The following is a 27082-nucleotide window of genomic DNA, read 5'->3' as shown; positions in this document are numbered from 1 at the left end:
GTTTTCTTTATTCTTTCAAAAAATAAATTAAAATTAAGAGATTTTTGGAGTACTTACCGTCGAGTTGGATTACTTACCGTCGAGTTGGATTACTTACCGTCGAGTTGCTAGTAAATGTCACCTACTGACGTAAACTGTCACGGTAAACAGTCAAAAATGATCAATCGTGCAAAAATATTGTTTTTCGATTAAATTCAATATTAAAGCTGCCACCCACCTGCCTCTTAGCAGTTTTAACATTTAATTTAAGCGAAAAGCAATGTTTATTTTTCAAATTACCATTTTTTCTGTTTTCTGACAGCAGTATTTCGAATTAAAAAAAATATATACATTTTTCTTTTTGTCTCAATTAATTTAATTAAAAAAAAATTAGGCACCCTGTATAAATAATTATATTAATAAAAAATAAAAAATGAATAACCATTTTCAATTTACTCTGTGTGGAGTATGAAGGGAACCAGTCTCGTTGGAATTTTACCGCGCTGAGCAGATGTGATGTGAATTGTAAATTGTAGAATTCCTTCATCTTCCTTAGTCTCAGCATCCGTATGGCTTGCAAATTGTAGAAGCCTCGGAGGTGTAACCAGAGAAGGTTCCCATTGTTTTCATTCTGGTGGGATATGTTATATGCCATTAGAGTGAAAACTTAGTCTTTTAATTATATTAATGTTTATATTAGTGAATAGAGAATTAAATAACCTTTCAAATGAGCTATCACACGACCCCTTTCGCTTAAATTAAATGTTCAAACTGCTAAGAGGCAGGTGGGTGGCAGCTTTAATATTTAATTTAAGCGAAAAAAATATTTATTTATCAAATAAACATTTTTTTCTGGTTTCGGACAACAGTAAAATGTATTTCGAATTAAATAAATTATATACATTCTTCTTTTTGTCTCAAATAATTTAATTCAAAAAATTTTTTGGACACCCTGTATAAATAATATTGTTAATGTTTATATTATTGAATAAAGAATTTAATAACCTTTCAAATGAGCCATCACATGACCCCTATTCTTATTTAAAAAAATCGTCGATTGCGTCATCACGCCCAGATGGATGACGTCACGAGTATGATATATATGCCAAAAAATTATAATTAAAAATAAAAGTCGACCTGATTTGTAATTTATCTCCAGAGTCGCCCATTCTCGATAAAATCAATTTATTCCAACTCAAACGTCCACACTGTACCTATAACTTCAGAGGCTTATATCTCCAACCAATGATTTTTTTGGAGCTACGCGCCCATTGAGTCTTTTGTTCTACACATCAAGAACTACCAAAGCCCAAAGTTTCAGAGCATTTGATAGAGAGCCATTTTCCATAAGGTTTCCACAGAAGGGGGTCCTTTGACCCCCTCCACAGAAACTCAGAAACCAAGAGTTTCTTCACAATTTAAAAAAAACACGTCAGTTTGTATTGAAAGGGGGACGAATTTTCATGCAAGATTTATGCCCCCAAATGCAACCCCCTACTGCTCCGCATCAACCATCAGTTTTTCTTAAGAGGATCGGTACGTTTTTTCGGCTGCAATGTTATTCAAATGGGGATTCATTTTTTTCGAATCCTGTGAAAACTAATAAGTATTTTTTTAAAATTTAAACGCAGAATGAAAGATTGCGTTATTAGCGAGGGCCGAAAGTCCCTGAGAACTTCTATAATGTTTATTTTAATAAGTTAGAGGGGTGAAAAACTAAGAGAAAATTTAGTGTTATTTTTAATTTCAAATATCTCATTCAAAATAAACTTTTTATTTATTCTAAGGGACTTTCGGCCCTCGGTAATAATTTAGTCTTTCATTCTGTGTTTATATTTTTCAAAAATATTTATTGGTTTCTTCAGGATTCGAAAAAAATGAACACAATGTCCTTGGTAATTTTCCAAATCTATCTTTGTCATACAACGAATAGAATATTGTCAATCAGACACTGACAATCAGTGACAATTTTAAATAATTATTTGACATGAATCGGGAATATTTTGAATTGTTGATTAAATAATATTGATATATAGTGTATTTGATAAATAATTGATTTAAAAGGTGAACTTTATAAAGAGTTTATTTATGGATTTTTAAGATTTATTGTGTATTATTTATGGAAAATAGAAGCAGAGAATACGTTAAGATATATTCTGTGATCCAAGTATTTTGTTGTTAAAGATGTTCAAAATTGTAAGCGTTCCATTTATTAAAAAAGTTTCCGTTAAAAGTTAAAAGTTATTCCGTTTATTAAAAAATCACTTTAACACTTTTCCTCTTTTCTCGGTTGAGTATTAGTTTTTGTTGTAGGTACATATAAATCACTGAATACATAGCTAGTGAAAAAATTATCACATTTATTAACTGAATTAAGATGATACAGTAGCGATCAACAGGTAGCCAAAACGCGTTCCAAGATTGCGGCTGTAATTTTGAATATTTTTTCGAGATATTTGGCACACGTATTCGTAATATAATAAAGAATGGCGGTACAGAGCGCAATTTGAAAAATATATTAATATGTGAAAATTACGCTGTAATTAAATACAATATTAAAAAACGAGCCTATACCGCCATTAAAGAGAACAAAAAAATACAATTTCTTCAAATAAACTTTTTTATCCGATGCCTAGATTTTGTCATTTTTTAACTACTATTGAAATAAAAAATTTTAGTAGTTCCAAAATGACACAAAATCTAGGCATCGGATAAAAAAGTTTATTTGAAGAAAGTGTATTTTTTTGTTCTTCTTAATGGCGCTACAGGCTCGTTTTTTTAATATTGTATTTAATTACAGAGTAATTTCCACATATTAATATATTTTTCAAATTGGGCTCTGTACCGCCATTCTTTATTATATTACGAATACGTGTGCCAAATATCTCGAAAAAATATTCAAAATTACAGCCGCAATCTTGGAACGCGTTTTCGCTACCTGTTGATCGCTACTGTTTCCTCTTAATAATTTGCAATTATACAAAAAATAACTGTTATCCAAGAACATTCAAAAGCCATCTCTTTAAGCTAGTTATGACATTGTCAAGTAGAATGACATTCAAGTAATAAATGTACATATCCATACCAGTGTGAATTTTACTACACGTAATTGGCCATGTAAAGACAGAAAAGGTAGGGATAGCCGTAAAATATTTGCGAATTATGTACCCATGGCCTTAAATAGCAGGTGTTTTCTCTACTTCTTCTTCTTAACGTGCCCTATCAAGTTCCCTTAACGTTGGCGATTAACATAGCGAAACTGTCTGTCACGAGCTTTTCTAAATAGGTGTTCTGCTTTCTTTATTCCCGTCCACTCCCGGATATTCTTCAACCAAGAGGCCTGCTTTCTACCAATGCCTCTGCGTCCTTCGATTTTACCCATCATAATAAGTTGAAGAATATTATACCGGTCTCCCCTTACTACGTGTCCAAAATAGGCCATCTTTCTATATTTGATGTTAACAAGCAGCTCGCGGGCAGCCTTTGCTCTCTTAAGGACTGCCACATTTGTCAGCATAGCCGTCCATGGTATTTTCAGTATACCTCTGTGCAGCCACATTTCAAAGGCCTCCAAACGATTAATGGTGGATATTTTTAATGTCCATGCTTCGACACCATACAAGAGGACTGACCAAATGTAACATTTAATCACGCGCTTTCGAAGTTGAAGTTGCAAGTTATCCTTACAGAAGAATGACCTCATTTTTAAAAATGTGCAGGCTATCTCGATTCTACATTTTATCTCTTTATCTGGATCTGGTTGTTCAGTAATGTGGCAACCAAGATATTTAAAACTGGGTACTCTTTGAATTATATGACCATCAACATATAACCGTGAATCTTGATGGGCCAAACGGCTAAATGCCATGTATTTTGTTTTTGAACAGTTTATATTTAGGCCAAACTCTCTTCCCACTGTGTCAATGGCATTTAAAAGGTGTTGTAATCCATTCATATCATCACTTAAAATAACTGTATCGTCTGCATGTCTGATTGTATTTATCAGAATTCCATTAACTTTCACACCCCATTCCATATTATGCAGCGCTTCCTTAAATATTCTATCTGAATATAAATTGAATAACAGTGGGGACAGTTTACAACCCTGTCTGACACCTCTTTGTATTTTGCATATATTTGTTGATTTTCGATTTATGCAAGCTGTCGCTGTTTGACGCCAGTACAATTTTTCTATGATTCGTACATCCTGACTATCAACTCCTTTATCCTTTAATATTTTAATTAATTTGTGATGTTGTACTCTATCAAAGGCCTTCTCATAGTCAATAAATACAGCAAAGACTCGGCATTTCTGCAATAATACATTTAGTGCAAAGAGTGCGTCCCTGGTTCCCATTCCATTTCTGAAGCCAAATTGTGTTTCAGCCTGGTCTTCTTCACATTTATCTCTGATTCTACTGTGGATGATACGTAGAAAGATTTTCAAAGTGTGGCTCAGAAGGCTTATCATTCTATAATCGCTACAGTTTTTTGGACGTTGTTTTTTTGGTAGGGTTATGAATTCGGACTTTAACCAATCTTCAGGGATATCACCAATCGAATAAACATAATTCAAAAGTTTGACTAGTATGCCAATGTTTTCTTCATTTATGTAGGTATTTAACATTTCTGTAGGTATGTTGTCAACATTCACTTTAACATTTCTGTAGGTATGTTGTCAGGACCAACGGCTTTCTTGTTTTTTGCCAATTTTATAGCATGTAGTATTTCTGATTTTAGTATTTCTGGTCCTTCACATTCATCTAAAGTCTCCAGTTCTTCGGGTATATCATCATTATACAGTTCATTTATGTAATTCTACCAGGTAGTTCGAATTTCGTGTTCGTCTATTATCATTTTTCCCGACGAATCGGTTATATTATGTGGAGTTTTCTTATGATAAAGGCCAGCTACTTCTCTAACTTTTTTAAACATATTATTTTCTCTACACCGCCCTCTATTTTTTTCTCTGCACGACCCTCAATTTTTTTTCTCTACAAGACCCTCAATTTTTTAATTTGCGGAATAACTTGGATTTAACAAATTATAATAAATTAGTTAAGTCTAAAATTATCTCCAAGGTGTTACGTAAATTTAAAAAAATAGAGTGTCGTGTAGAGAAAAAAATTACCTTTCAAATGATGTGCCACTCGACTACACTTGTTATTTAAAAAAAACTAGTGGTTGATGCGGGGCAGTAGGGGGTTACTTTTGAGGGCATGAATTTTGCAGGAAAATTCGTGCCCCTCCCAATATAAATTGACGTGTTTTTTTTTTAATTTTGAAGAAGCTCTTGGTTTCTGAGGGGGTGAAATTTTCGTTGGAACACACTGTATACACACTCACATATTTCTCATTTTTATATGGTACATTCCATGTCAAATCACTCAGGCAAAAAATTTTGGATCTCAGATTTGTTAGTATCTAGTTTTTTGCGGGACGTAAAAATAGGATATTTTTTCTCAAAAAATCGTCTTCTTTTTTTCTCAAAATGTTATTTTATGCGATTTTACAGTGATTTGGTGTTTATTTAAACACATTTGCATTTTTTATCTTAAAGTATCGATAAAAAACATAATATTTTAATAGAAGGGACTCAAAAATGTCATTATATTGCATTATAACAAGTTATTTTGATTCAAAACAAGTTTTTGATAAAATTTTATAGTGTAGAAAACGTTAAAATACCGTTTTTTACATTTTCCTTCATTCCCAAAATACATCATAATCGATTTGGCTGAAAATTTGCTCACAGATAGCCAAAACATAGTACTTTAAATGGTTATAAGGATTTGAATTATATTACAATACCAAAATAGTTACATGCAGTAATATCAGACTCAAAAGTATATTAGTCCAGTCGGGATAGCATTTGACCTTGCATGCCGAGCTACCCAAAATTTTATTTTTTTAATCTTTAGGGGAGTCGATAGTAGCCTAAATTTAAAATCACGAATGAATTCCTCTGTAACGTTAGCCGCCATCTTGATTTTAAAAGAGAACCTGTTTTGCTCAATATCTCCGCCATTTTTAACTTTTCGACAAAAATGGTAGGAACTGAAATTGTTCCAAATAAATCGTGTTTACAATTTTTAACAATTTTTGTCGTGAGGTCGATATTTTCGAGTTAATTGTATTTACAATAGACGCCTATATTTTTGACTATGATATTGCGTGTAACTTTTTTGGTATTATAATATAATTCAAATCCTTCTCACCACTTAAAGTCTTATGTTTTGGCTATCTGTGGGCAAATTTTCAGCCAAATCGATTATGATGTATTTTGGGAATGGAGAAAAATGTAAAAAACGGTTTTTTAACCTTTTCTACACTATAAAATTTGATCAAAAACTTGTTTTGAATCAAAGTGACTTGTTATAACGCCATATAATGACATTTTTGAGTCCCTTCTATTAAAATATTATGTTTTCCATAGATACTTTGCGATAGAAAATGCAAATTTGTTTAAATAAGTACTAGATCACTGTAAAGTCTTCTTCTTCTTCTTGTAGTTTCATGGCCTCCACCTCTTAGGTACTTGGCCAGTCCTCATCACTGTAAAGTCTCATAAAATAACATTTTGAGAAAAAAAGAAGAAGATTTTTGACCTTAAATATCTTATTTTTACGTCCCGCAGAAGCTATTCGCGGTGTGCAAGTACTTGGAAGGGAAACGAGAAACGACCGTGCGCGAGTCGCGGAGAAATATTGCAACTATCTTAAATAATTCATATTGTCAATTGAAATTGTCAAATTGACGTATATTTTATACCTTCTGTCATTAAAGCAGAAAAATTATATATTGCTCCACAATATTGATATGATATGCAATTATTATATAAAGGTAAATTTAATTAATTGTATTTTGCTTGCAGTACTACATTTTAATAACTAATTTTATTTACTTACAATTGTTTACGTTTTCTGTACATAACCTGAATCTTATTTTTTCTTCTTATTATTTTTTTGGACTATGGCCTTGACAATTATCCAGTAACCAGGACTAATATAATTGGCCAATATAATTAAAAGTGCGAATAGAAGTACAGAGCGTAGAAATAGGGGTCGCTTTGCCGAACTCGCACGGGAAAAGTGGTACACAGTGATACATGGTGCACAGTGAAACACCGAAATTTATTTTTAAATTTGGCGCTCTTGTAAAGCGCATTTGTGAAATCTACAGTTGTCCAGTAGAGTCGAATGTTGTTGTAAGCATTCGCGTGCTTGGAATAAGGTTTGCGAATAGTAATAATTGGATTTTACGTTTTTTAAAGTTATGCAGTAACTTAATAACAGTCTACTATAACTGGTATTTACTGTCACCCTGGGAGCTAAGGGTGGTAATACATCAGGTTCTTTTCAATGTTAAGTAGTTAAGGGAGAATGAAACATCTTCACTCGACGAACACCAAGTTTATTCTGATTTCTCATTGTATTATTTTTGACAATCAAACTATGTTCTTGCAATCATCCACGGGTTGCTTATTCAGCACCCATGGCTCAATATTTAGAACACCTAATATTTAAATAAACAATTAAGGTAAATGTTAGTCGATATTACACAATCTTGACCCAGTTCAATATTGGATATTCTTTTACATCTATTAATTTATCTTGTATAACTTATGAAAACCTTTATCTCTCTTATTCCAGGACACCATCCTTCCTCTCGTTAAGATTTTTTTTATAAGCTGATTTACGAAATGAAAAAAAATCTTAATCGGTATTAGGATAAATTTTACGGTGTGTTTACTAACAGGTACTATTTTTTTATACTTCGATCAAAATTGTGTCATATTAATACTGACCTATCCAAATGAAAATGAAACTATGTACAAGCTTGCTTATTTTACACTTTCACTTTTATACGCCAATAAAACACAAACATTGCCTTGAAAACATTAAGCCTATATATAAATACATATATTTACATAATTTACAAACACAAACTTCAATAATGTAAAATATTGTCTATCCTTACATAATTCCTTTTCTTTATATCTCGCGAAATTCTACACAGAGAAATTATATTTTATACTTTACTTTAACTCAAAGATTTAAAAAGAAATTACAACTCTTAAAATTGAATTTACTCTCTTAATTCTTATTCTGTTACTAGACTTTTATAAGACAATCCTTTTGATGTTCTCAAATTTTTACATAATATTCTTCTTTTAAAAATTATCTCTTTTTTCTTCTTCTTCTTTTTCTTCTTTTTCTTCTTGTCAGGTACCTACTTCACACTAATAATATTTTTCTTTATTTTCTTTATACTTAGTACTTTCTTCATAGTGTACTATTAAACATAAATCTTCTTCTTATTCATATTTCTTCTTTATATCATTTACTTCATATTTTATATAATATCTTCCTTCATACATATTCATATCATTTTTCATAATTATATATTTACCTAAAAAATTCTTCATTTTCTAACCCTTACCTACTTGGTGGGTAGTTTTTCGCAACTTTAAATCCTTAAATTTGCTTCCGGTCCTTTCTCCACGTCCTTAGTCGGGGGAAGGTTTGTTCCAAAAAGACAAAATGGATAGTTGTGCGCTTAAAAAAATCTTCTACATCTTGCATCCCTAAGTTCCTGTCTGATCTGATATACTCAGTCTAGGTGAGATCCAGTTAGTTTCAAAACACGAAATGGGTATGCTAATATCTTCTAATTTTCATTTTGTACCTTTTCCTTGACAAGAGTTGGTTTTTATTGTCTAAATTGTCTTTAATTGTACTTTATTATAAAATATTTATACTAAAATTCGACCGATTTTAAAAAAATTTAAATCAAAAACCTGTTATCGGCATCTAAAAAACTTCAAAATTCAATAAAAAATCGAAAGAAAGTGTTGATAAAAATAGACTATATTCTGTTAAAAAAATCACCAAAAAGGCTCAGCTACCATCGCTGAATACTAATACTACGTCTGGTTCTGGGCGCCCATTAAAATATTTACCTAATTTACATAAAAATACAACTGAGAAAACCTTATTATTGATAATTAACTTTTGGTACCAATTAACTACTAATAGTTCACTTTCTTCGCTAAAATAGACACTTTTATAACGTCACAACAAAATAGTCTTATCTCTATTTCTCTGGTTATATCTGCTATAAAGCCTTACATAAATTATGTTATTCATTCAAATATTTAAATATATTTATAATATAAGAACTTAAAGTATATTTATATATAATATGCATATGTTTCAAAATAATGTCTCCTTAGACACTTCATTATTTTATCGATAACTTTTTGTGTCATTAAATATTCCATTTTCTTTGTAACATCTGAATAACTTGTCCTTAAATTTTCGTTTCGTCCAAATATTCATCGTTTATTTCGATTGCATTTATTAATGCTTTTAATCAATCGAATCTTGATTAGTCTCTCTATCTGGGATAATACTCTTTGTAGTTTCAAAATTGATTCATTTAAAATCATATCAATTTTCAATAATTTCAGTCTTACATCATTTCATAGTTTCTTTGTTACATTTCTCCTTTCTAGGTTTCATTTCTTTGTCATAACATCGGTAAATAAAAATTCTGTCTAACTTGTTTCTTAATCATTAAGTTTATTCGGGAACTCATATTTCCGTCGAAATTATTCTTGTCCATTAGGTTGGATTTTCCATTTTGTTCCAACATCTTAAAAATATTTCCTTTTCTCTTATAAATAATCCAAATAATAATTCCTTCGATTATACTCTCAATAGGTATCTTGTTTTATTATAAAACTGTTTCTACACCTTTTTCTAGTGTATAATAATATAATTTGTAGGTTTAAATCGTGTAAATATCTTCTCTCAGCAAAATTCCTTATTAGTTTAGTATTTCTTTACCCGTGTTTTCACGGTCAAATAACGTCAACATTTGAAAATACGTAAATATAAATATACATTACGCAAAAACAAAAATCTTTAAATAGCATATTTTTCCTTCATAAAAAAAAATTGATAACTAAATCATTATTTTTACGTATCATAGTATCATAAAATAGTTGCATTCTTTATACTAAAAGAATTGCAAAAAAAAATTCTTGTTTTCATTAAAAATAAAACTTAATATCACTTATCAATGTAGTTAAACAAAAAACCATCTAAATTATTGAACATAGTTCTATACTTGGTAAAAATACGAAACTTGATCTAATTTAATATTAATTGTATTCAATTAAAAAATTAATTCTTATGTTAGGCTATATACGAAATATGAGAAATGTTAAAACAATAAATACAATATAGTCAAATTACTCACATCACATACTTTCGTCCTTGTCCACCACTGTCCATTTCGTGGATGTGCGTCCTCCTGACGCCGCGCCGGCTGGTTCCATGGTTCCAGAATTCCCAATTTTCGTCCATGTCGACGTGTCTCCAATGTCTAGTCTGGTGGGCATCGCAATTACCATCTATCAGCTAATGCATAATATCTATGGGGATAAATACTTTACCCCAATTTTCTTTTCTTCTTCCAGTTTCTCGTCGCTCCCATTATTTTACTTTAGATTTACTTTTTCTAACTTAAGTTTCCCTTATTCTAATTTCTTTTTTTTTTCATCTTCTCATTTCTTAATTAACTTCTTCTTAAAATGTACACTTAACTAATTACAATAACTACTTAACAAAGACCTTCTGGACCGCCATCTACTATAACTGGTATTTACTGTCACCCTGGGAGCTAAAGGTGGTAATACATCAGGTTCTTTTCAATGTTAAGTACTTAAGGGAGAATGAAACATCTTACCTCGACGAACACCAAGTTTATTCTGATTTCTCATTGTATTATTTTTGACAGTCAAACTATGTTCTTGCAATCATCCACGGGTTGCTTATTCAGCACCCATGGCTCAATATTAAGAACACCTAATATTTAAATAAACAATCAAGGTACATGTTAGTCGATATTACACAATCTTGACCCAGTTCAATATTGGATATTATTTTACATCTATTAATTTATCTTGTATAACTTATGAAAATCTTTATCTCTCTTATTCCAGGACAACAGTAGTTGACATTTATTTTTTTATTTATTAACAGCCGATTTCAAGCATTCTTATTACTAAAATGGCATTTTACCTATGTAATAATATATCCTAAAACACAATTTGTCAGATAACGATTTGCATAGCAAAGTTGTAAATTTTATTGTGTGATTAGGTTATTGGTACACACTGAAACAGTGTTATGTGGTACACAGTGATACGCGCATTGTGTACCGTAATATTATAAATTATCACCAACATTTATTATTTTGGTATTTCAGATGGTTAGAAAGCAAACGCCTGCAAATGTAATGGCTGATGCAACAACGTTGGTATTAGAAGAAAGTTATTCTCTACGTGGAGCTGCCGAGAGATATAATATAATTTTTGTAACTTGCAATATTAAAAAATACAATAATCTGGTTATTGCAAATTTAATAATATTGACTTTGGATCGTTAGATGTTCGATAAGAGTTTTACGTGGTAAAAAACTATTCTTAAGACACTAGATATAAGATGCTTCACTGTGTACCGACTCTTGTACACAGTGAAACAATTTTCGGTATTTTTTATTTGGGTTGTATCTTTTTTCATTATGTGAATTTTTAGCGAATTTCGTTCTTAGAATGTTAAGAAAGAGTTAATGTAACATAATGCTTTGAAAATTTTCCTTTTAACTCAAAAATAAATTTTTTGAACTCAAAAATTTTTTTTTGTTTCACTGTGTACCACTCTCCCCACTGTGTACCACTCTTCTATACCAATTTTCAGACAAATTGGAGATCCAAAATTTTTTTTGCTCCAAAATTGAGTGATTTGAAATGGAATCACCCATATACAGATTCGGAAAAAATTGTTTATGCTTATTATTAAAAAACTACTTTTTACCCATCGTAAAAAATTTTCAAAAATGTTGTTTTTATTAAATATTAAACTAAATTATATTTTTTAGTTCTAGGTTTAAAGAAGCCGCTTCGGAACAAACGGAGGCTCTGATAGGCATTAATTCGTGCGAGCATGAAGCGTAAACAGAAACAACAATCAAGAAATACTTTAAGGAATCTCAGGCCTATGATAACCCATGTCTACTGGGATTATTGATACAAGCTAATGCTTCACATTCCATAAACAAACATAAAGCGCTCAGTATTTTAGTTTTTCATAAATATTATGCATTTAACTGTAGGAAGAAGATTATATACGCTGAGAAATAAGCCAAATATATACAGGGCGGGCCAAAGAAAAAAGTTTACCTCGATATTTGGCAGTAGTTATTAGATTTGTGTGTCGATTTATCTTGATTTGACCTTGAAATAACCTTCAGCTAGACGTGAGAGAGGTCAGCGGACCCCGAATTCGTGATCAGCGACCCCAAGGACACCCCTAGTACACTTTTTCAGAGCGATTGACGATTTTTCTTGATTTGACCTTGAAATGACCTTTACCTAACGTGATAGAGATCAATGGACCCCGGATTCGTGATCAGCGACCCCAAAAACGCCCTTGTTATATGGTTTCGTCAAATAGTCCACATTTTTTTTTTTTTTTTTTTGTAAACCTGTGTAATGTTTCGGCGCCGTAAGTCATGACTAGAAGAACACATTTGTCGAACGTCTTCTTTTTCAAATAATTTGGCATGTTGCTCTTGAAGATGTCTGATAGAGCTCCATATGCGGCCCATGCTAAGGTGATCTTTCTTTGTAATTCGGCAGTTTGATTGCCCCTGCCAATTTGGATTTCATGCCCTAAGTATTTATATTTATGGACCAATGCTATTTCGGTGAAGTCGACTTTTGGATTTTCGCTTGGTGCCCAAAAACACTTATATGTTTAAATTTTGTGGTATTTTCTTGCATATATTCTTCTTTCTACTAATCAAACGCAACTATATGTTTGTACTTAGGTTTAATAGATAATATAAAAGGAAACAAATAGTTATTGTGATATTAAGAGTTAGAAAAACAAATAACACAACTGTATGTAAACAAAAAATTGTTATCATAGGCCGTCTTAATTTTCCTATGCGTATTTATAACAAACGTATATTATAATGTTCATGAACAATACGAGTACTATAGAGTATCAAATTTGTATTGGGTTATCCCTTTTTAGACAAGGCGAAAACGGCGGGTTCGTTAGAAAAAATATTCCCATGAGATTTTTTTGCATAATCACATTCGTGAGACATTCCAGAATAAGATTCAAGAAGTCGCCCACGCAAAAGATGGTCCAAATTTTTTTAAACAATTTTTTTTTTTCAACAAATTGCAAAAATCAATATTTTCGGTCCGGGCGTTTTTTTTAGGTTTATTGAACCATTCTGGACAAAAAAGGTCTCTTATAATTTTTCTCTAAAGTTGATCTTTTTCGAGTTATAAGCAAGTTAAAATTTGAAAAACGCGAAAATGGCCATTTTTAAGACTTTAATAACTCAGTTAAAAATTATTATTATGAAAGTCAGAAAGTAACTAAATGAAAGTTTAATTCCTTAAAGTTGTAACATGTGGAGTACTTCCTTTGAAGGGGTTCAGAACTATGGGAACTAGTAAAGGGAAAGAGGGTCTATAGTGGGAGAACAATGTACCCGACTGCTATGGTTGCTTGACGGCTACTCGTGTTTTGGTTGGAAGCTGGGTCGCAGGCTCGTTTAAGAGGTTTGGCGATGAGGAGTGCTAAATACTGATAATAACAAAGATACTTACAACTTCCAGATAATATTTATAAATAGCGCCTTTTTCGAGAACTTCTGGAAATCTTACTTGGGGTTCTTCTTTTCTTGTTGATAAAACTAAAACTTTTTAGTGATTATTTATATTTTCGTTGGGATTCCTATCTAAAGTTTGAATAAAACTCACTAAATAACGAAAAAGGAATGTGTGTGTACTTTGTACGCACGTAAGAAGTTATACTTCTATTACATATTATGTGATTTTAACGAAATTGATATAATGTATTTTAAACAGTTTATTTATATTTTATGTAAATATTAACCTAATTTTAATACTTACTACTTTCCAAAAATTTTTATTAGACAATACCAAAAATTAAAAAAAAATATACATACGTAGCAGAAGAAAGAAATGCGAGAAGCACAATTGACTACATAGTATATCCTTGAGACGCAGACCTAACGACACAAAATATAAAAAGAATGTGTGTGTACTTTGTACGCACAAAAGAAGATATTCTTCTATTATAGGTAATTTAAACGAAGTAAATATAGTTAAAAGGTTATTTGTACTTATTTTATTTAAAAATCAAACTAACTTTCTTATCTACCACTTTCAAAATAGAAGAATATCTTCAAAAATTATATAATAATATAGTACTTACAATCATAAAATCTATAAAAAAAAATAAAAAAATAATAACTTGCTTGGGGCTCGAACTCACTTCACTTCTACCGCGCTGTACGAAATCTGACGGCATGCCGCGGCATTTCAAACTAGACCACATCCGCGTGTACGTCATATGGGAATATAAACAAACTAAACGTTTACACCATAAATTTATATGAATTTAATAAAATCATTAGTTTGATTTTTGTCGAAATAAAATACAACAAAGTATAGTGTAAGAAAACAATATATGAGATGAAGATTTTTAGAAAGTTTGTTCGTAATCAGATTATGTAAATTAAAGCATTGCCTAAGGTAACTACATTATTTTGTTTACATTTTCCTAATAGATAGGTATTGAAACTATTAGGTATTTCCAACTGAAACATTTAAAATTACGTACCTGCGCCCTGCGGCTTTTCAAAACTATTTAAAAACTCACTATAATTATAAATTTTATTTTATTTCTGTCCACACATCAATAAAAACTAATATTATACAATATTTTTGTTTACCATAATCTCTATATTGAACAATTATTGACAGATCATTTCAAAATTTCAACACCCAATCAGAGCCCGTATAACCACTAATACCATACTGTCGGTGTGCGCATGCGCGTGGTAAATCAAATTTTACCCTCAATAGATTCGCCGCTAAAGAAGAGTATCTTCAAAAAATGATTTCTGAACGATAATAATTGTTGGCAAAAATTTTAAATACGCATTTTCTGAAAAAAAAATTATATAACAAATATACTTATAATCATAAAATGCATAAAAAAATAAAAACTTGCATCGGGAATTGAACCCGTGAATTTCGGGACGCTTTGATTCGTAATCGAAGCCTAGACTCACTCATCCAATTACACATTATTTGTCATGTGGAAAAATAGGGCAACTGAACGTTTTACTGTTTGACAGTTGTTCTGAATTTAATCAAATTATGTAGTTTGATTTTTGTGGAAGAAAATATTAAAATATAACAAAACAGTAAGAAAACAATATATTAGATGAAGATTGGTAGAACTTTTGTTAGTAATCAAATTAAGTACAGTCGGAAAAATGAAAGAATACCCATGAACGAACATATAAAACACGCTGTATTTTCCTGTCACCGTGTCACAAAGAAAATTGTCCAGTGCAAGTACATGTAACAATAATTATTACATGTACTTGCGCTGGCCAATTTTTTTGTGTGACACGGTGACAGGAAAATACAGCGTGTTTTATATGTTCGTTCATGGGTATTCTTTAATTTTTCCTACTGTATGTAAATCAAAGCATTACATACCTACTAGATAAATAAATCTACGCCAAAAAATCATAATTTAAAAATAAAAATCGGACCAAATTTCGGATTTCTCTCTAAAATCCCCATTCTTGAGAAAATAAATTTATTTCAACCTAATCCAAATGTATAATTTCCATGTATAATTTCCATGTATAATAAATAATCAAACCACAGCTGTGCCACAGCCGCCATATTGAATAATTTTTGACATGTCATTTGAACTTCCAATCAGAACAAAGTTATAATGTGACTGCGCCCAGATTGAAGGTTTTAATCATATTAAAATTCACCCTCATATCGCGCCTAAAGAAGTATAACTTCAAAAATTGTTATTTAGTGAGTTTATTTACCTTTATAGACTCATTACCCTATTTAAAACAGTTACAAGGTTAAGTCTCTTTCTACACCTTTAGATTAAAACAAAAAATAATTACCTTTTCAACACTATATTTACTTGAATTTATATTTGACGCAATTTTTCTTCAAATTTAGGGAGTATGGTTTACACTTATTATTCCAATGGGTACTCGTTAGTAGTACACGAGGCCTCCATATTAAGGCATTTCACCACAAAGGACAAAGGAACCATTGGATAATGGCGTAGCAAGGTAGTTAGGTACCACGCCCTATTATAATACGAAGATTTTAACTAAATTCGACGAAAGGGCACTGAACTGGCTGTCACAACTATATAATCCATTCTAGGAACTATCAGATCACCCTTCTTTTGGGTAGTTCACATGGATAAAAGGCCTTTTGTGACTTCAAAATATTCTGCGGCTTATCCCATATTTCGGACTGAGTCGATTGGATGGTTGTCCTCGACTCCTCTCCTCTCCTTTTCATTTCAGCGATCAACCGGCATGTTTCACAGCCAATCATCGTCAAAAAATTATTTTCTCCTTAAAAGGCTTTGGACACACAAAGCGAAAGATATGGCGTAGAATTTAATTCCAAAATTATTGAGACAAAATATCAGGAACATCTTCTACTCAATATGAAACCTTTTATTACGTAAAATAAAATTCAAAAATCGTGTCTAATGGGTATGGAATCTTCCTACAGATGTTGAAACTCACAACAAAACAGAAAAACGTGTTTTATTCAATTCTTCATACGAATTTTTGAACAGGGTTGGCTCTTGTGAAATGTAGATTGGAATTTCAATAAAAAAATAAAAAAATGTAATGGGGTTTTGACATACAGTATTTAATCTCTAATAAACGGAAGTAAATAATTAGAAAAATATGCAGCCAATTATTTCTGCTACAACGTGCACACTCGAGTTAACTCGAGTGCGCTAAACTGGTCAAACTGTGCACACTCGAGAGTATTCGAGCGGCGTCGATTTAATATTACTATAATTTTTCACACTCGAATGAAATCAAGAATTGAACATAATAATTTGAAAGCAAAAAAAACAATTGTTTTATTGACATTTATATGGAATTGTAAGCTATAACACTTACTTATTTCAGTATAAAATATTATAATCCTTTTTGTACTTATCACGTACGACTTATCTCTTCATTGTGAACCACTTTCGACAAATTTGCGTATTCATATTCTGATTCGCTCATTTTTTAAATATAAATATATCACGCTCCTGCGCAGTAAACAAAACATGTTCCAAGAAAAAAATGATCGTTCATCGAATCGTCCCTCCGATTATTCTAACAAAAATTGTAATCGTCCAGTGACAGTTTCATGACGAATACTTCATTAATCGGATAATGCAAGTACTAGTTGGGCTGACCTGCGCACTAGGAACGCTTTTTACATTAAAAATAAGTTGATTTTTTTTTGCCGGTCTTTTTCAAAAAAAATTGTGCATTAAGTGATTAGCGGAGAACGATTGAACAACATAAGATACGCTTATGATACTGTCATTTTTGCAGACAGTCTTGAAGGTCTGCAGATACTTGTCTCCAGGGTGGCAGAAGTAAGTAGCAGGTTTGGGCTTGATTTTAACATAAAAAAAAACAAATACATGGTTATAAGCAAAAATAGGATACCACCTGGTCAATTACTAGTTAACCAACAACCTGTAACAAAAATCACAAACTTTTGGTATTTGGGTGCAAACTTAAATGAACAGTGGGACCAATCGACGGAAATTAAGATAAGGATCGAGAAGGCAAGATCAGCTTTCGTCAAAATGAAAAAAATCTTTAACAGCCACGATATAAAATTGGAAATAAAAGTTCGTTTACTAAAATGCTACGTATTCTCCGTTCTTTTATATGGCGTGGAGTCATGGACCTTAACTGAAGCATCGCTGAAGAGACTCGAAGCATTTGAGATGTGGTGATATAGACGCATGTTGAGGATATCCTGGATAGACAGAGTTAGCAACGAAGAAGTTCTACATAGAATGAGTAATGAGCGCGAACTAGTCGTAGCCATAAAACGTCTCAAACTGGAATACCTGGGCCATATAATGCGCAATGAACAACGGTATGACCTACATCGGACCATACTTCAAGGTAAAGTGCATGGGAAAAGAGGTCCAGGACGAAGAAGAATATCCTGGCTGCATAACCTGCGAAAATGATTTAACTTAAACACTACCGGACTTTTCAGGGCAGCAGTCAACAAAGTCAGAATAGCCATGTTAGTGTCCAACATCCGTAACGGATAGGCACCATAAGAAGAAGTGGTTAGGCCCCCCTACATGGTCCTGAAAAAATGTGTGTCATTAATTCATTACTAAGCTGTTATTTTTAATTCTTAACAATGAGCGGTAAGATCGTATTGACGTGGCTCTAAATGTGAGTGCGAGTAAGATGCACGATTGGACTGCCGGAATGGCATCTCTTTCGCACTCGCCATTGACGGCCGCCTAATGCGTGCATGGCGCTCATTATTATTACTTAAAAATAACAGCTAAGTAATAGAATAATGACAACAATTTCTTCAGGATCTTGTAGGGGGGGGGGCTTTAAACTTTGATTTAGTCACTTTCTGACTTTCATAATAACTTTTAACCGAGTTATTAAGCCTTGAAAATAGCTATTTTACGTTATTTTTTTTTTAATTTTAAATTGCTCATAACTCGAAAACGATCAACTTTAGAGAAAAATTATAAGAGGTCTTTTTTGTCCAGAATGGTCCAAAAAGCCTAAAAAGATTCGGGCAAAAAATATTGATTTTTGAAATTGGATTTAAAAAAATTTGGACCACTTTTCGCGTGGGCGACTTCTTGAACCTTGTTCTGGGATGTCTCATGAATGTGCTTATGCAAAAAAATCTCATGAGAATATTTTTCCAACGAACCCGCAGTTTTCGTCTTGTCTATTTAGGATACCACTTGATATTTCAGGAAAATCAGGTTTGATTTAGGATTTAATTTTCAAACTAGGAAATAGAGGATCGACGACAATTGTAAAATGAAACCTATTTTATTTGATACAGTATACTCTCTCTATAACGAACACGGGTATTATGAGGTTTCGCTTATAACGAGGTACATTAGGTGTCCCATGAAATTCCTATTGAACTAGTAACACTTCTGTAATGAGGCATATTTGGTTATAACGATGGAAACTGAGATCGAAGAACATTTTCCCACTTTTCCTGTTTTTGGTGCGGTGATAGATATAAATAAATACCCCAGCTGCCTGTATACACAGATGTCTAAAATCTGTGTGCTTATTTGTGAATCAGCTTCCTGTCATATAAATTAAAAAATCGTGGATGACGGCAGAGATTTTTAGTGGAGAACTTTTAAAGTGGGACAGAGAGTTGGGACATCGAAGATTCTTTTAATTGTTGACAATAATAATTATTGTACAGCCCATAGAAGGAAAACGGAATCCGTGGAATGTCGTGGATGCGGAATTTGAGAGAGTGGTTTGGCTGCACCACTAATGAACTTTTTAGGTCAGCTGTAAACAAAGTCAGGGTAGCCTTGATGACTTCCAATCTCCGATAGGAGTGGCACAAGAAGAAGAAGTACAACCCATCCGAAAGTTAACGGTTTAAAAAACATTCAACTTCTTTTTTTACCTCCAAATTGCACATCTGTTCTGCAACCAATGGACCAGGCAATTCTTTTAATTGTTGACAATAATAATTATTGTACAACCCATCCGAAAGTTAACGGTTTAAAAAACATTCAACTTCTTTTTTTACCTCCAAATTGCACATCTGTTCTGCAACCAATGGACCAGGGCATCAGAAGGTCCCTAATAATAATATTTAATCCTTTCGGATTGTTCTTGCACCATTACATCTTTAACCCTGTTTCAGGTAACTAGTAACACTAGCCCAGGGGAACTGACGGCTTAACGTACTCTCCGAAGCACGGTGAACGGCTCGTATCATTTTTAGAAATAATAATAGATTGTTGTTGCCCGGGCTGGAACCCGTACGCTCTGGCTTATGAAGCCACGTATCATGCCGCTGAGCTACGGCCATCCACATAAGGTCCCTTAAGTTCACTACAGAAAACTTTTAGTTAAGCGGATCTTGAATAATGTAGAAGTCGAAGAAGCTGATATCCTTTAGCAGAAGGGTTGAGATTACAACAGCAAGGTCAAGGAGAACTAACCCAACTAAACAATGTTGCTGGATTCATCGCCATTGATGATGACGTCATTGTTTGTGATCTTCCGAAGGATGGTGAAATTATGGCGGAAGTAATAAATTCGTCGGAGGAGCGCGTTATCGTCAGTAACAAAAGTGATGAAAATGGAGGAGACAATCACTCCATCAAAAGCGCCATTCAAACAATATTTAGCATCTTATATTGCTCGAAATGGCTTCACTATAGAAAATTAATGTTTTAGATAACTACTTATTCAAATGCATACACAATATTATTGTAGTCTAATATAACGAGATCGGCTTATAACGAGGTAATTAGTCTTCAGTTCTCGTTGTATATGGAGTCTACTGTATTAAATACTATATTTAATGGGAATGCGTGAGAAAACGCGGTACTTGTTTGAAACACTGCTTTCTCACACCCAAGTGTTGGTGTATAATAGTGAAAACGCTACTCTTTGATAACTTCAGAGTGTCAGCTATCTCATGCAACTTCACTTTAAGGTTTTTGACGATAATTTTCAACGTTTTTTCGTTGTGTTCGGAAATAACTGCCTCATTTGTCCTTCCCAATCGCTCAGGATCATTGGTGTCGATAAACTGCGTTTGACTGCTACAAACTCATCTTTAAATGGTTGAAATCGATGGAGCAGAGCAGCGATTTCACTGTTTGAGCCATTGCTCAGTTTAGCAATGACAAACATTGCTCATTTTGTATTTGAAATGCTCACAAATAGAACTGAGACCGTGGAATTCTTTAGCTAGATAGAAGACGAATGTACACTCCATGCAGAATCAATTGAAGACCTGAAATGCTAATAGATCTAAGTGCCATTTTTTACAAATATCCTTTTATTGTTGCTAAGTGATCTACATATGTCCATATGCCAATGCGCTGCTAAAAGATCTGTTGGAATTTTTGTAGCCATTCGGAGAGTGTTTGGCACATAGATCTTTTAGCAGTGCATTGGCATAGGGACATGGATCACTTAGCAACAATAAAAGGATATTTGTAAAAAGGCACTTAGGTCTATTAGAATTGCAGGTCTTGAATTATGTTTGCTTCGCGACGTTTGGTTTACGACTGATAGCTCCCTGTTAACCGAACATCACCACCAGTGCGCATCCAAGTATCTATACAAAGTGAATTTGGTCAGACAGTAGTCTAGGTTGTTTTGGTTTGTATTTTTCGTTTTTTTTTTATGATGGACTTGGAATACGAGTAAAACCTTATAATGTCCGTCCCTGTATTTGTGCTGATTCGTTATTATAAAGTGCAATAAGACACAAATAAAATACAAAGTACTATATAAAATATCATGTTCCTATTTCGGTACAGTTACTATATACTTTATACTTTATTCACTGCTAGCCAAAAGTGCCCTCCGCCTCGTATCTTTTGACCGGTTATACTTATAATAGTGAAATTTGCAGGTACGAAATAAACGGACGTAGCTTCTCACATAGTCATAACAGGTCTCATAATAGTCATACATGGTGTCAACACATTTGTTGACCACAAAGACCAACACAAATATACATTCAATAACACCCGTAGACAAAGATCTATGATAGATTATGTTGTAGTTGTAACCAACAGAGATATACATCCATCAAAAATAACCGACGTAAGATGCCTCAACTTAGCAGATGTAGGTAGCGACAGTAGCCTAGTATTATGTAAAATAGGAATCATTATGAAATATTTCACACCTAAGAGAGCAGCACCAACACAAACAAAAATCAAAGTCGAAGGACTACATACGGAATCCACGGAATACTTATACAGGAAAAGAATGTCAAAGATTGTTGAGAATGGAATATTAGAAAACGATAACATCGATGAAAGCTGGCAAAAACTCAAAGATAACATAATCGACGCTGCAACAGAATCACTAGGAGAGAGAAAAGTAACGAATACTCACATATTAAAGAAGAAAACCCCGTGGTTTAGAGAGTAAGTTAAGTTAAAATGCGAAGAAAGGAAGAAAGCCTTTTTAAAATACAGAACAAAACAAACACAACAGGTATGCAACCACTACAAACGAATCAGAAACGAAACGAATACTTTAGTGAGGCAAATAAAAAGGGAACACTGGCAGAGTTTCTCAAAACAGATGGAACACGACTTCTACGGAACACAAAAAAAAGTATGGAGAATGATCTGAGGGCAAAGAAAGGAGATGAACGAATTAAAAAAGCGACACACATTCAGAAGGAAACATGGGCAGACGACAGACTACTTCCGATCTCTATTTGCTAAAGACGACGATAATGAACCACCAACACCTGAAGTTACGACAAACGAAGAAATAAACATCGAGGAAGGAGAGGTAAAGGAAGCATTAAGAAAATTAAAAAATAGAAAATCTCCAGGAGAGGACAGAATATCGAACGAACTTCTAAAGTACGGAGGACAAGATCTAACTAAACAACTATTAAAACGAATACAAAAAATAATAGAACAAAACAGAATACCACAAGAATGGAGATCAAGCATCCTAATACCTCTCTTTAAAAAAGGAGACAAATCAGACCCGGAGAATTACAGAGTGATTAACTTATTAAACACAACATTAAAATTAACGACAAAAGTTATAACAAACAAATTGAATGAAATTATAACGTTAGCAGAAGAACAACAAGGTTTTAGGTCGGGAGGGTCATGCACTGACGCTATATTTATAATGAGACAAGTTCAAGAGAAATCGTTGGAATACAACAAACCGGCATATTTATGTTTGGTGGACCTTAAAAAAGCATTTGACAGGGTCACATTAAAGGACGTTATCCACTTGTTATACTCGAGAGAGTTACCTCTGGGAATAATTAAAACTATAGAAAACATCTACCAAAACAACACAATAAAAGTAAAAGTGCAAGATGAACTAACTGACCCAATTGAAGCCGGCAATGGGATAAGACAGGGGGATTCCTTGACTCCTTTATTGTTCAACCTGATCATGGACGAAATAATAAAAAAAGTAAGAACTAAAAAAGGATACCAAATGGGAGAAAAATAACTTAAAATAATTTGCTATGCGGACGATGCAATACTAATCTCTCAAAGTGAAGATTATTTACAACGTATGCTGCACCAATTCAACATAATCGCCAGAAAATTTAACATGTTATACTAACTTGAGAGAGAATGTTAATTTCCTCAAAAAAGACAAAATGCATGGTTATTACAGCAGATCCAATAGGATGTAAATTGGAGCTGGAATGTCAGATAATAGAACAAGTGATGGAGTTTAAATACCTAGGCATCACACTATGTAGCTACGGAAGGCTCGAAACAGAAGTGGAAGATCAAGTGAATAGAGCAAACAGAGCCGCAGGTTGCCTGAATGACACAATATGGAGAAATGAAAATATCGGAAAAGAAATGAAAGGCAGAATTTACAAAACAGTAATCAGACCAATAATGACATACGCGGCAGGAACACGACCCGACACAGAGACGACAAAAAGATTGCTCGAAACAGCGGAGATGAAAACCCTTCGAAAAATCGATGGTAAGACTCTATGGGACAGAGCTAGAAGTACAGATATACGACGGAGATGCAAGGTGGATAACATTAATAACTGGGTAAGAAACAGATGAATAGAATGGAATGACCACATAAGCCGAATGACAACAAATAGGGTAGTCAGGACAGCGAGAGACGGTTCCCCAATAGGAAGACGATCAGTGGGAAGACGACGAAAACGATGGAACGACAACTTACTAGAGGCACATTGAAAAAACAGACAGAGTCATGTCTATACAAAAAGAAGAAGAAGAAGAGGTGTCATAGGGCCACTGTGGTCGAAAAGTTTAAACAGGACCTTATGGCAAGTGATATCTCGTTTGAAAAGCCTCCTAGTCGCTTTTGCAACCATGTATTTTTCGAATATTTTTCTACAGGGTTAACCAAAATTATGTACTTAGGAGGTTAGGAGACATTTCAAATCATAGCGAGATATCACTTGCCATAAGGTCCCTTTTAAAATTATCGGTCAAAATGGCTCTGTAACGTCATCTATGACTATTAGGTCACCTGTTATGACTAGTTGAAAAACCTACGTCCGTTTATTTCCTCCCTTCAAATTTCACTATTATAAGTATAACCTTTCAAAAGATACGAGGTACGCCTGGGAAATAAGGCAAAAATATACCATGTTCGTATACCATATACCTAATGCATTATAAATACAAAAATGCCAGTCACAGTTCGGACGAGAATTTTAGTTATTAACTAATAAGTGTCAAAAATGGCAGTTTTTTCGTTTAAATCGCCACAGGTAAAAATAGGGTAATTAAACATCTTATTTGTAGTATCCTTGTTTTAGTAGATGAGCAAAGGTTTAAAATGGCAGTTTTTGAATTTTGGTCTGATCATTTGTTGCTTCGGAAATTTCAAATTAAAACTAAAATTTCGAAAATAAAAAATTTGCTATAACTTTTGCGAAAATGGCCTTTAGACTTTCATATTGCATGAAAAGTTGAGTCAAACAGTCCATATAATGCACAAAAAAGTTTAAGGCGATTCGTAAATTAGTTTAAATTTTATTCAATTTGTTTATCCCAAAGAATTTTCCTCAAGAAATTTTTGCAATGTTATTGTTCAGAAAATAAGAATGATATAGCAGTTCTGTGGAAACCACGTGAAAGAAGAATAGTTATATTTTCAACAAATTAAAAAAAAATAAAAAAAGTCATTTTTATCATTCCGAAAACATTTTACTAAAGTAGTCATTTTTGGCTTATAAACAATTTGAATAACTTTGTTAATATTGACTCTAGATTAAAACTAATTTGGGATTTGAAAAGCTAGTATTTTTACACGAATATTCAAAAAAAACTTTTCGCCTAGGTTAATTACGATCAAAGTTTTTTTATTTAATTCACAGCTACTTTGTTTATAATAACTAAGCAACCTAACTAGCGCCATTTTGAAGCTAAACGTATATAGTTTATGTGTAAAGGTCTGAGTAAACTTTGAACTTTAACAAAGTGGTAACAAATTTTTAAAAATTACGTCCTAACGAAATCGATGGTCGTGGTCGGTGGAGGGGAATTATTAAAATCCGTGCACTCAAAACATGAAATTGATTCTTCAAACATATGCTGCGATTAATATCTCCGGAGCTTGTTGATGGATTTTGATCATATTTTTTTCAATTTGTATTCACTCGTATTCTTGTAGAGTACGTTATGTACACATATCCCCACCTAACATTAAAAATTGTTAGGGGGAACCCCCCTTATCACACAGGGATATGAAAAATAGATTACGACCGATTCTAAGACTTACCGAATATTCATATATAATTTCATAAAAATAGGTCAAGCGGTCTCAGAGGAGTATGGCAACTAACACTGTGACAGGAGAATTTTATATATGTTAATATATAAACGGCTATTAAAAATGGGGGTTGGTGATAGAAGAGTGAAAATTAAGGGTAGTATGTATTTTTTAATTCTACACCATATAAAATTAAGGTAGACAATATTGTCCAAAAAATAAAAGAAAATGTCAGGGGGCAACCCCCCTTATAATTTATGGGTATGAAAAATAGATTAGAACCTATTCTCAGTCCTACAGGATATACGTGTAAAATTTCATAAAAATCGATCTAGCTGTTTCGGAGGAGTATGGTAACTAACACTGTTACAGCAGAATTTTATGTATATAGAAGTAACTGTGAATTAAATAATAAAAGTGGCTAACTTTGACCGGATTTAACCTAGGCAAAAAGTTTTTTTTTGAACATTCGTGTAAAAATTCCAGCTTTTGAAATCCCAAAATAGATTTACGCTACAGTCAATATTAACAAATTTATTCAAATTGTTTTTAAGCCAAAAATGACTCTACGTTAGTAAAATGATTTCGGAATGACAAAAATGACTTTTGATTGATTTTTTTAAATTATTTGAAAACATAAGTGTTTTTCTTTCATGTAGTCTCCATATAATTGCTGTATCATGATTATTTTCTGAACAATAGCATTGCGATAAAAAGCTGTTTGGGATAAACAAATTCAATAAAATTTAAACTAATTGACAAATCGTCTTGAAATTTTTTGTGCATGATATGTACTGGTTGTCTCAACTTTTCGTGCAATATCAAAGTTTTAAGTTCATTTTCGCAAAAGTTATAGTAAATTTTTTATTTTCGAAATTTTAGTCTTATTTTACAATTAGCGAAGTACCAAATGATCGGATCAAAATTCAAAAACTGCCATTTTGAACCTTTGCTTATCTACTAAAAGATGAATGGTCTAAATAAGATATTTAATTATCCTATTGTTACCTGTAGCGATTTAAACGAAAAAACTGCCATTTTTGACACTACTTATTTGTTAATAACTAAAATTCTCGTCTGAACTGTGACGGGCATTTTTGTATTTATAATGTATTAGGTATATAGTACCCAAAAAACCCATTTGCAACCTGGCTGCTCAAGTGTCCGGACAAAAACCTTATTTCTCTGTACTAAGGGGGATGGTACTTTGGCTAGCACTGTTTACAATTTAGTACAGTATTCGTAGTAGTATTATTGTATGATACGTTTGTTATAAATATTTTGTCCGTACTATTGATAATACCGACTATGGTGCTTTAATATAAATAAATGTGATCGTCTATATTATTTTTGTTAGAAAAACGTTAATTCTAATCTTAGACATATACAGTACTGTTTTTTTAGTATCGATATCGTTATTTTATGAAATACACCCAGTTTTAATTTTCTAACAAAAACCTTAGTTTTAGTCTTTTAAATTATGTAATGATTCCACTAAAAACATTCCAACGTTTTGTCATTTATTGAAAATAATAAAGTGTGAAATTATTCTGTCGTTTACTATTGTTACATCTACCAGGAAAAAAACATAATAAAAGTAAAAGCGTAAAAGTAGAAGATGAACTAACTGACCCAA

At 32.6% G+C, this 27082-nt stretch overlaps 1 protein-coding gene across 2 annotated transcripts in view; it reads left to right on the top strand.

Annotated features, from left to right (window-relative positions):
- LOC114329363 (solute carrier family 35 member F5) overlaps window positions 1-26995 on the top strand; it is a 156379-nt gene extending 129384 nt beyond the window's left edge. The window contains exon 8 of one of the 2 annotated variants that reach the window (XM_028278430.2): window positions 11929-26995. In XM_028278430.2, the coding sequence (XP_028134231.1) occupies window positions 11929-12004 (76 nt within the window). In that variant the 3' untranslated portion in view covers window positions 12005-26995. Of the gene's footprint in view, window positions 1-11256; window positions 11570-11928 lie in introns of those variants that run through there. The other variant, XM_028278431.2, reaches the window with a different exon arrangement.
- The last annotated feature ends 87 nt before the right edge of the window (window positions 26996-27082 follow it).

This window comes from Diabrotica virgifera, chromosome 4 (assembly GCF_917563875.1).
Source record: "Diabrotica virgifera virgifera chromosome 4, PGI_DIABVI_V3a".
Lineage (NCBI taxonomy): Eukaryota > Metazoa > Arthropoda > Insecta > Coleoptera > Chrysomelidae > Diabrotica > Diabrotica virgifera.
The sequence above is the reverse complement of the archived record's forward strand: the minus strand, read 5'-3'. Positions and strand labels throughout refer to the sequence as shown.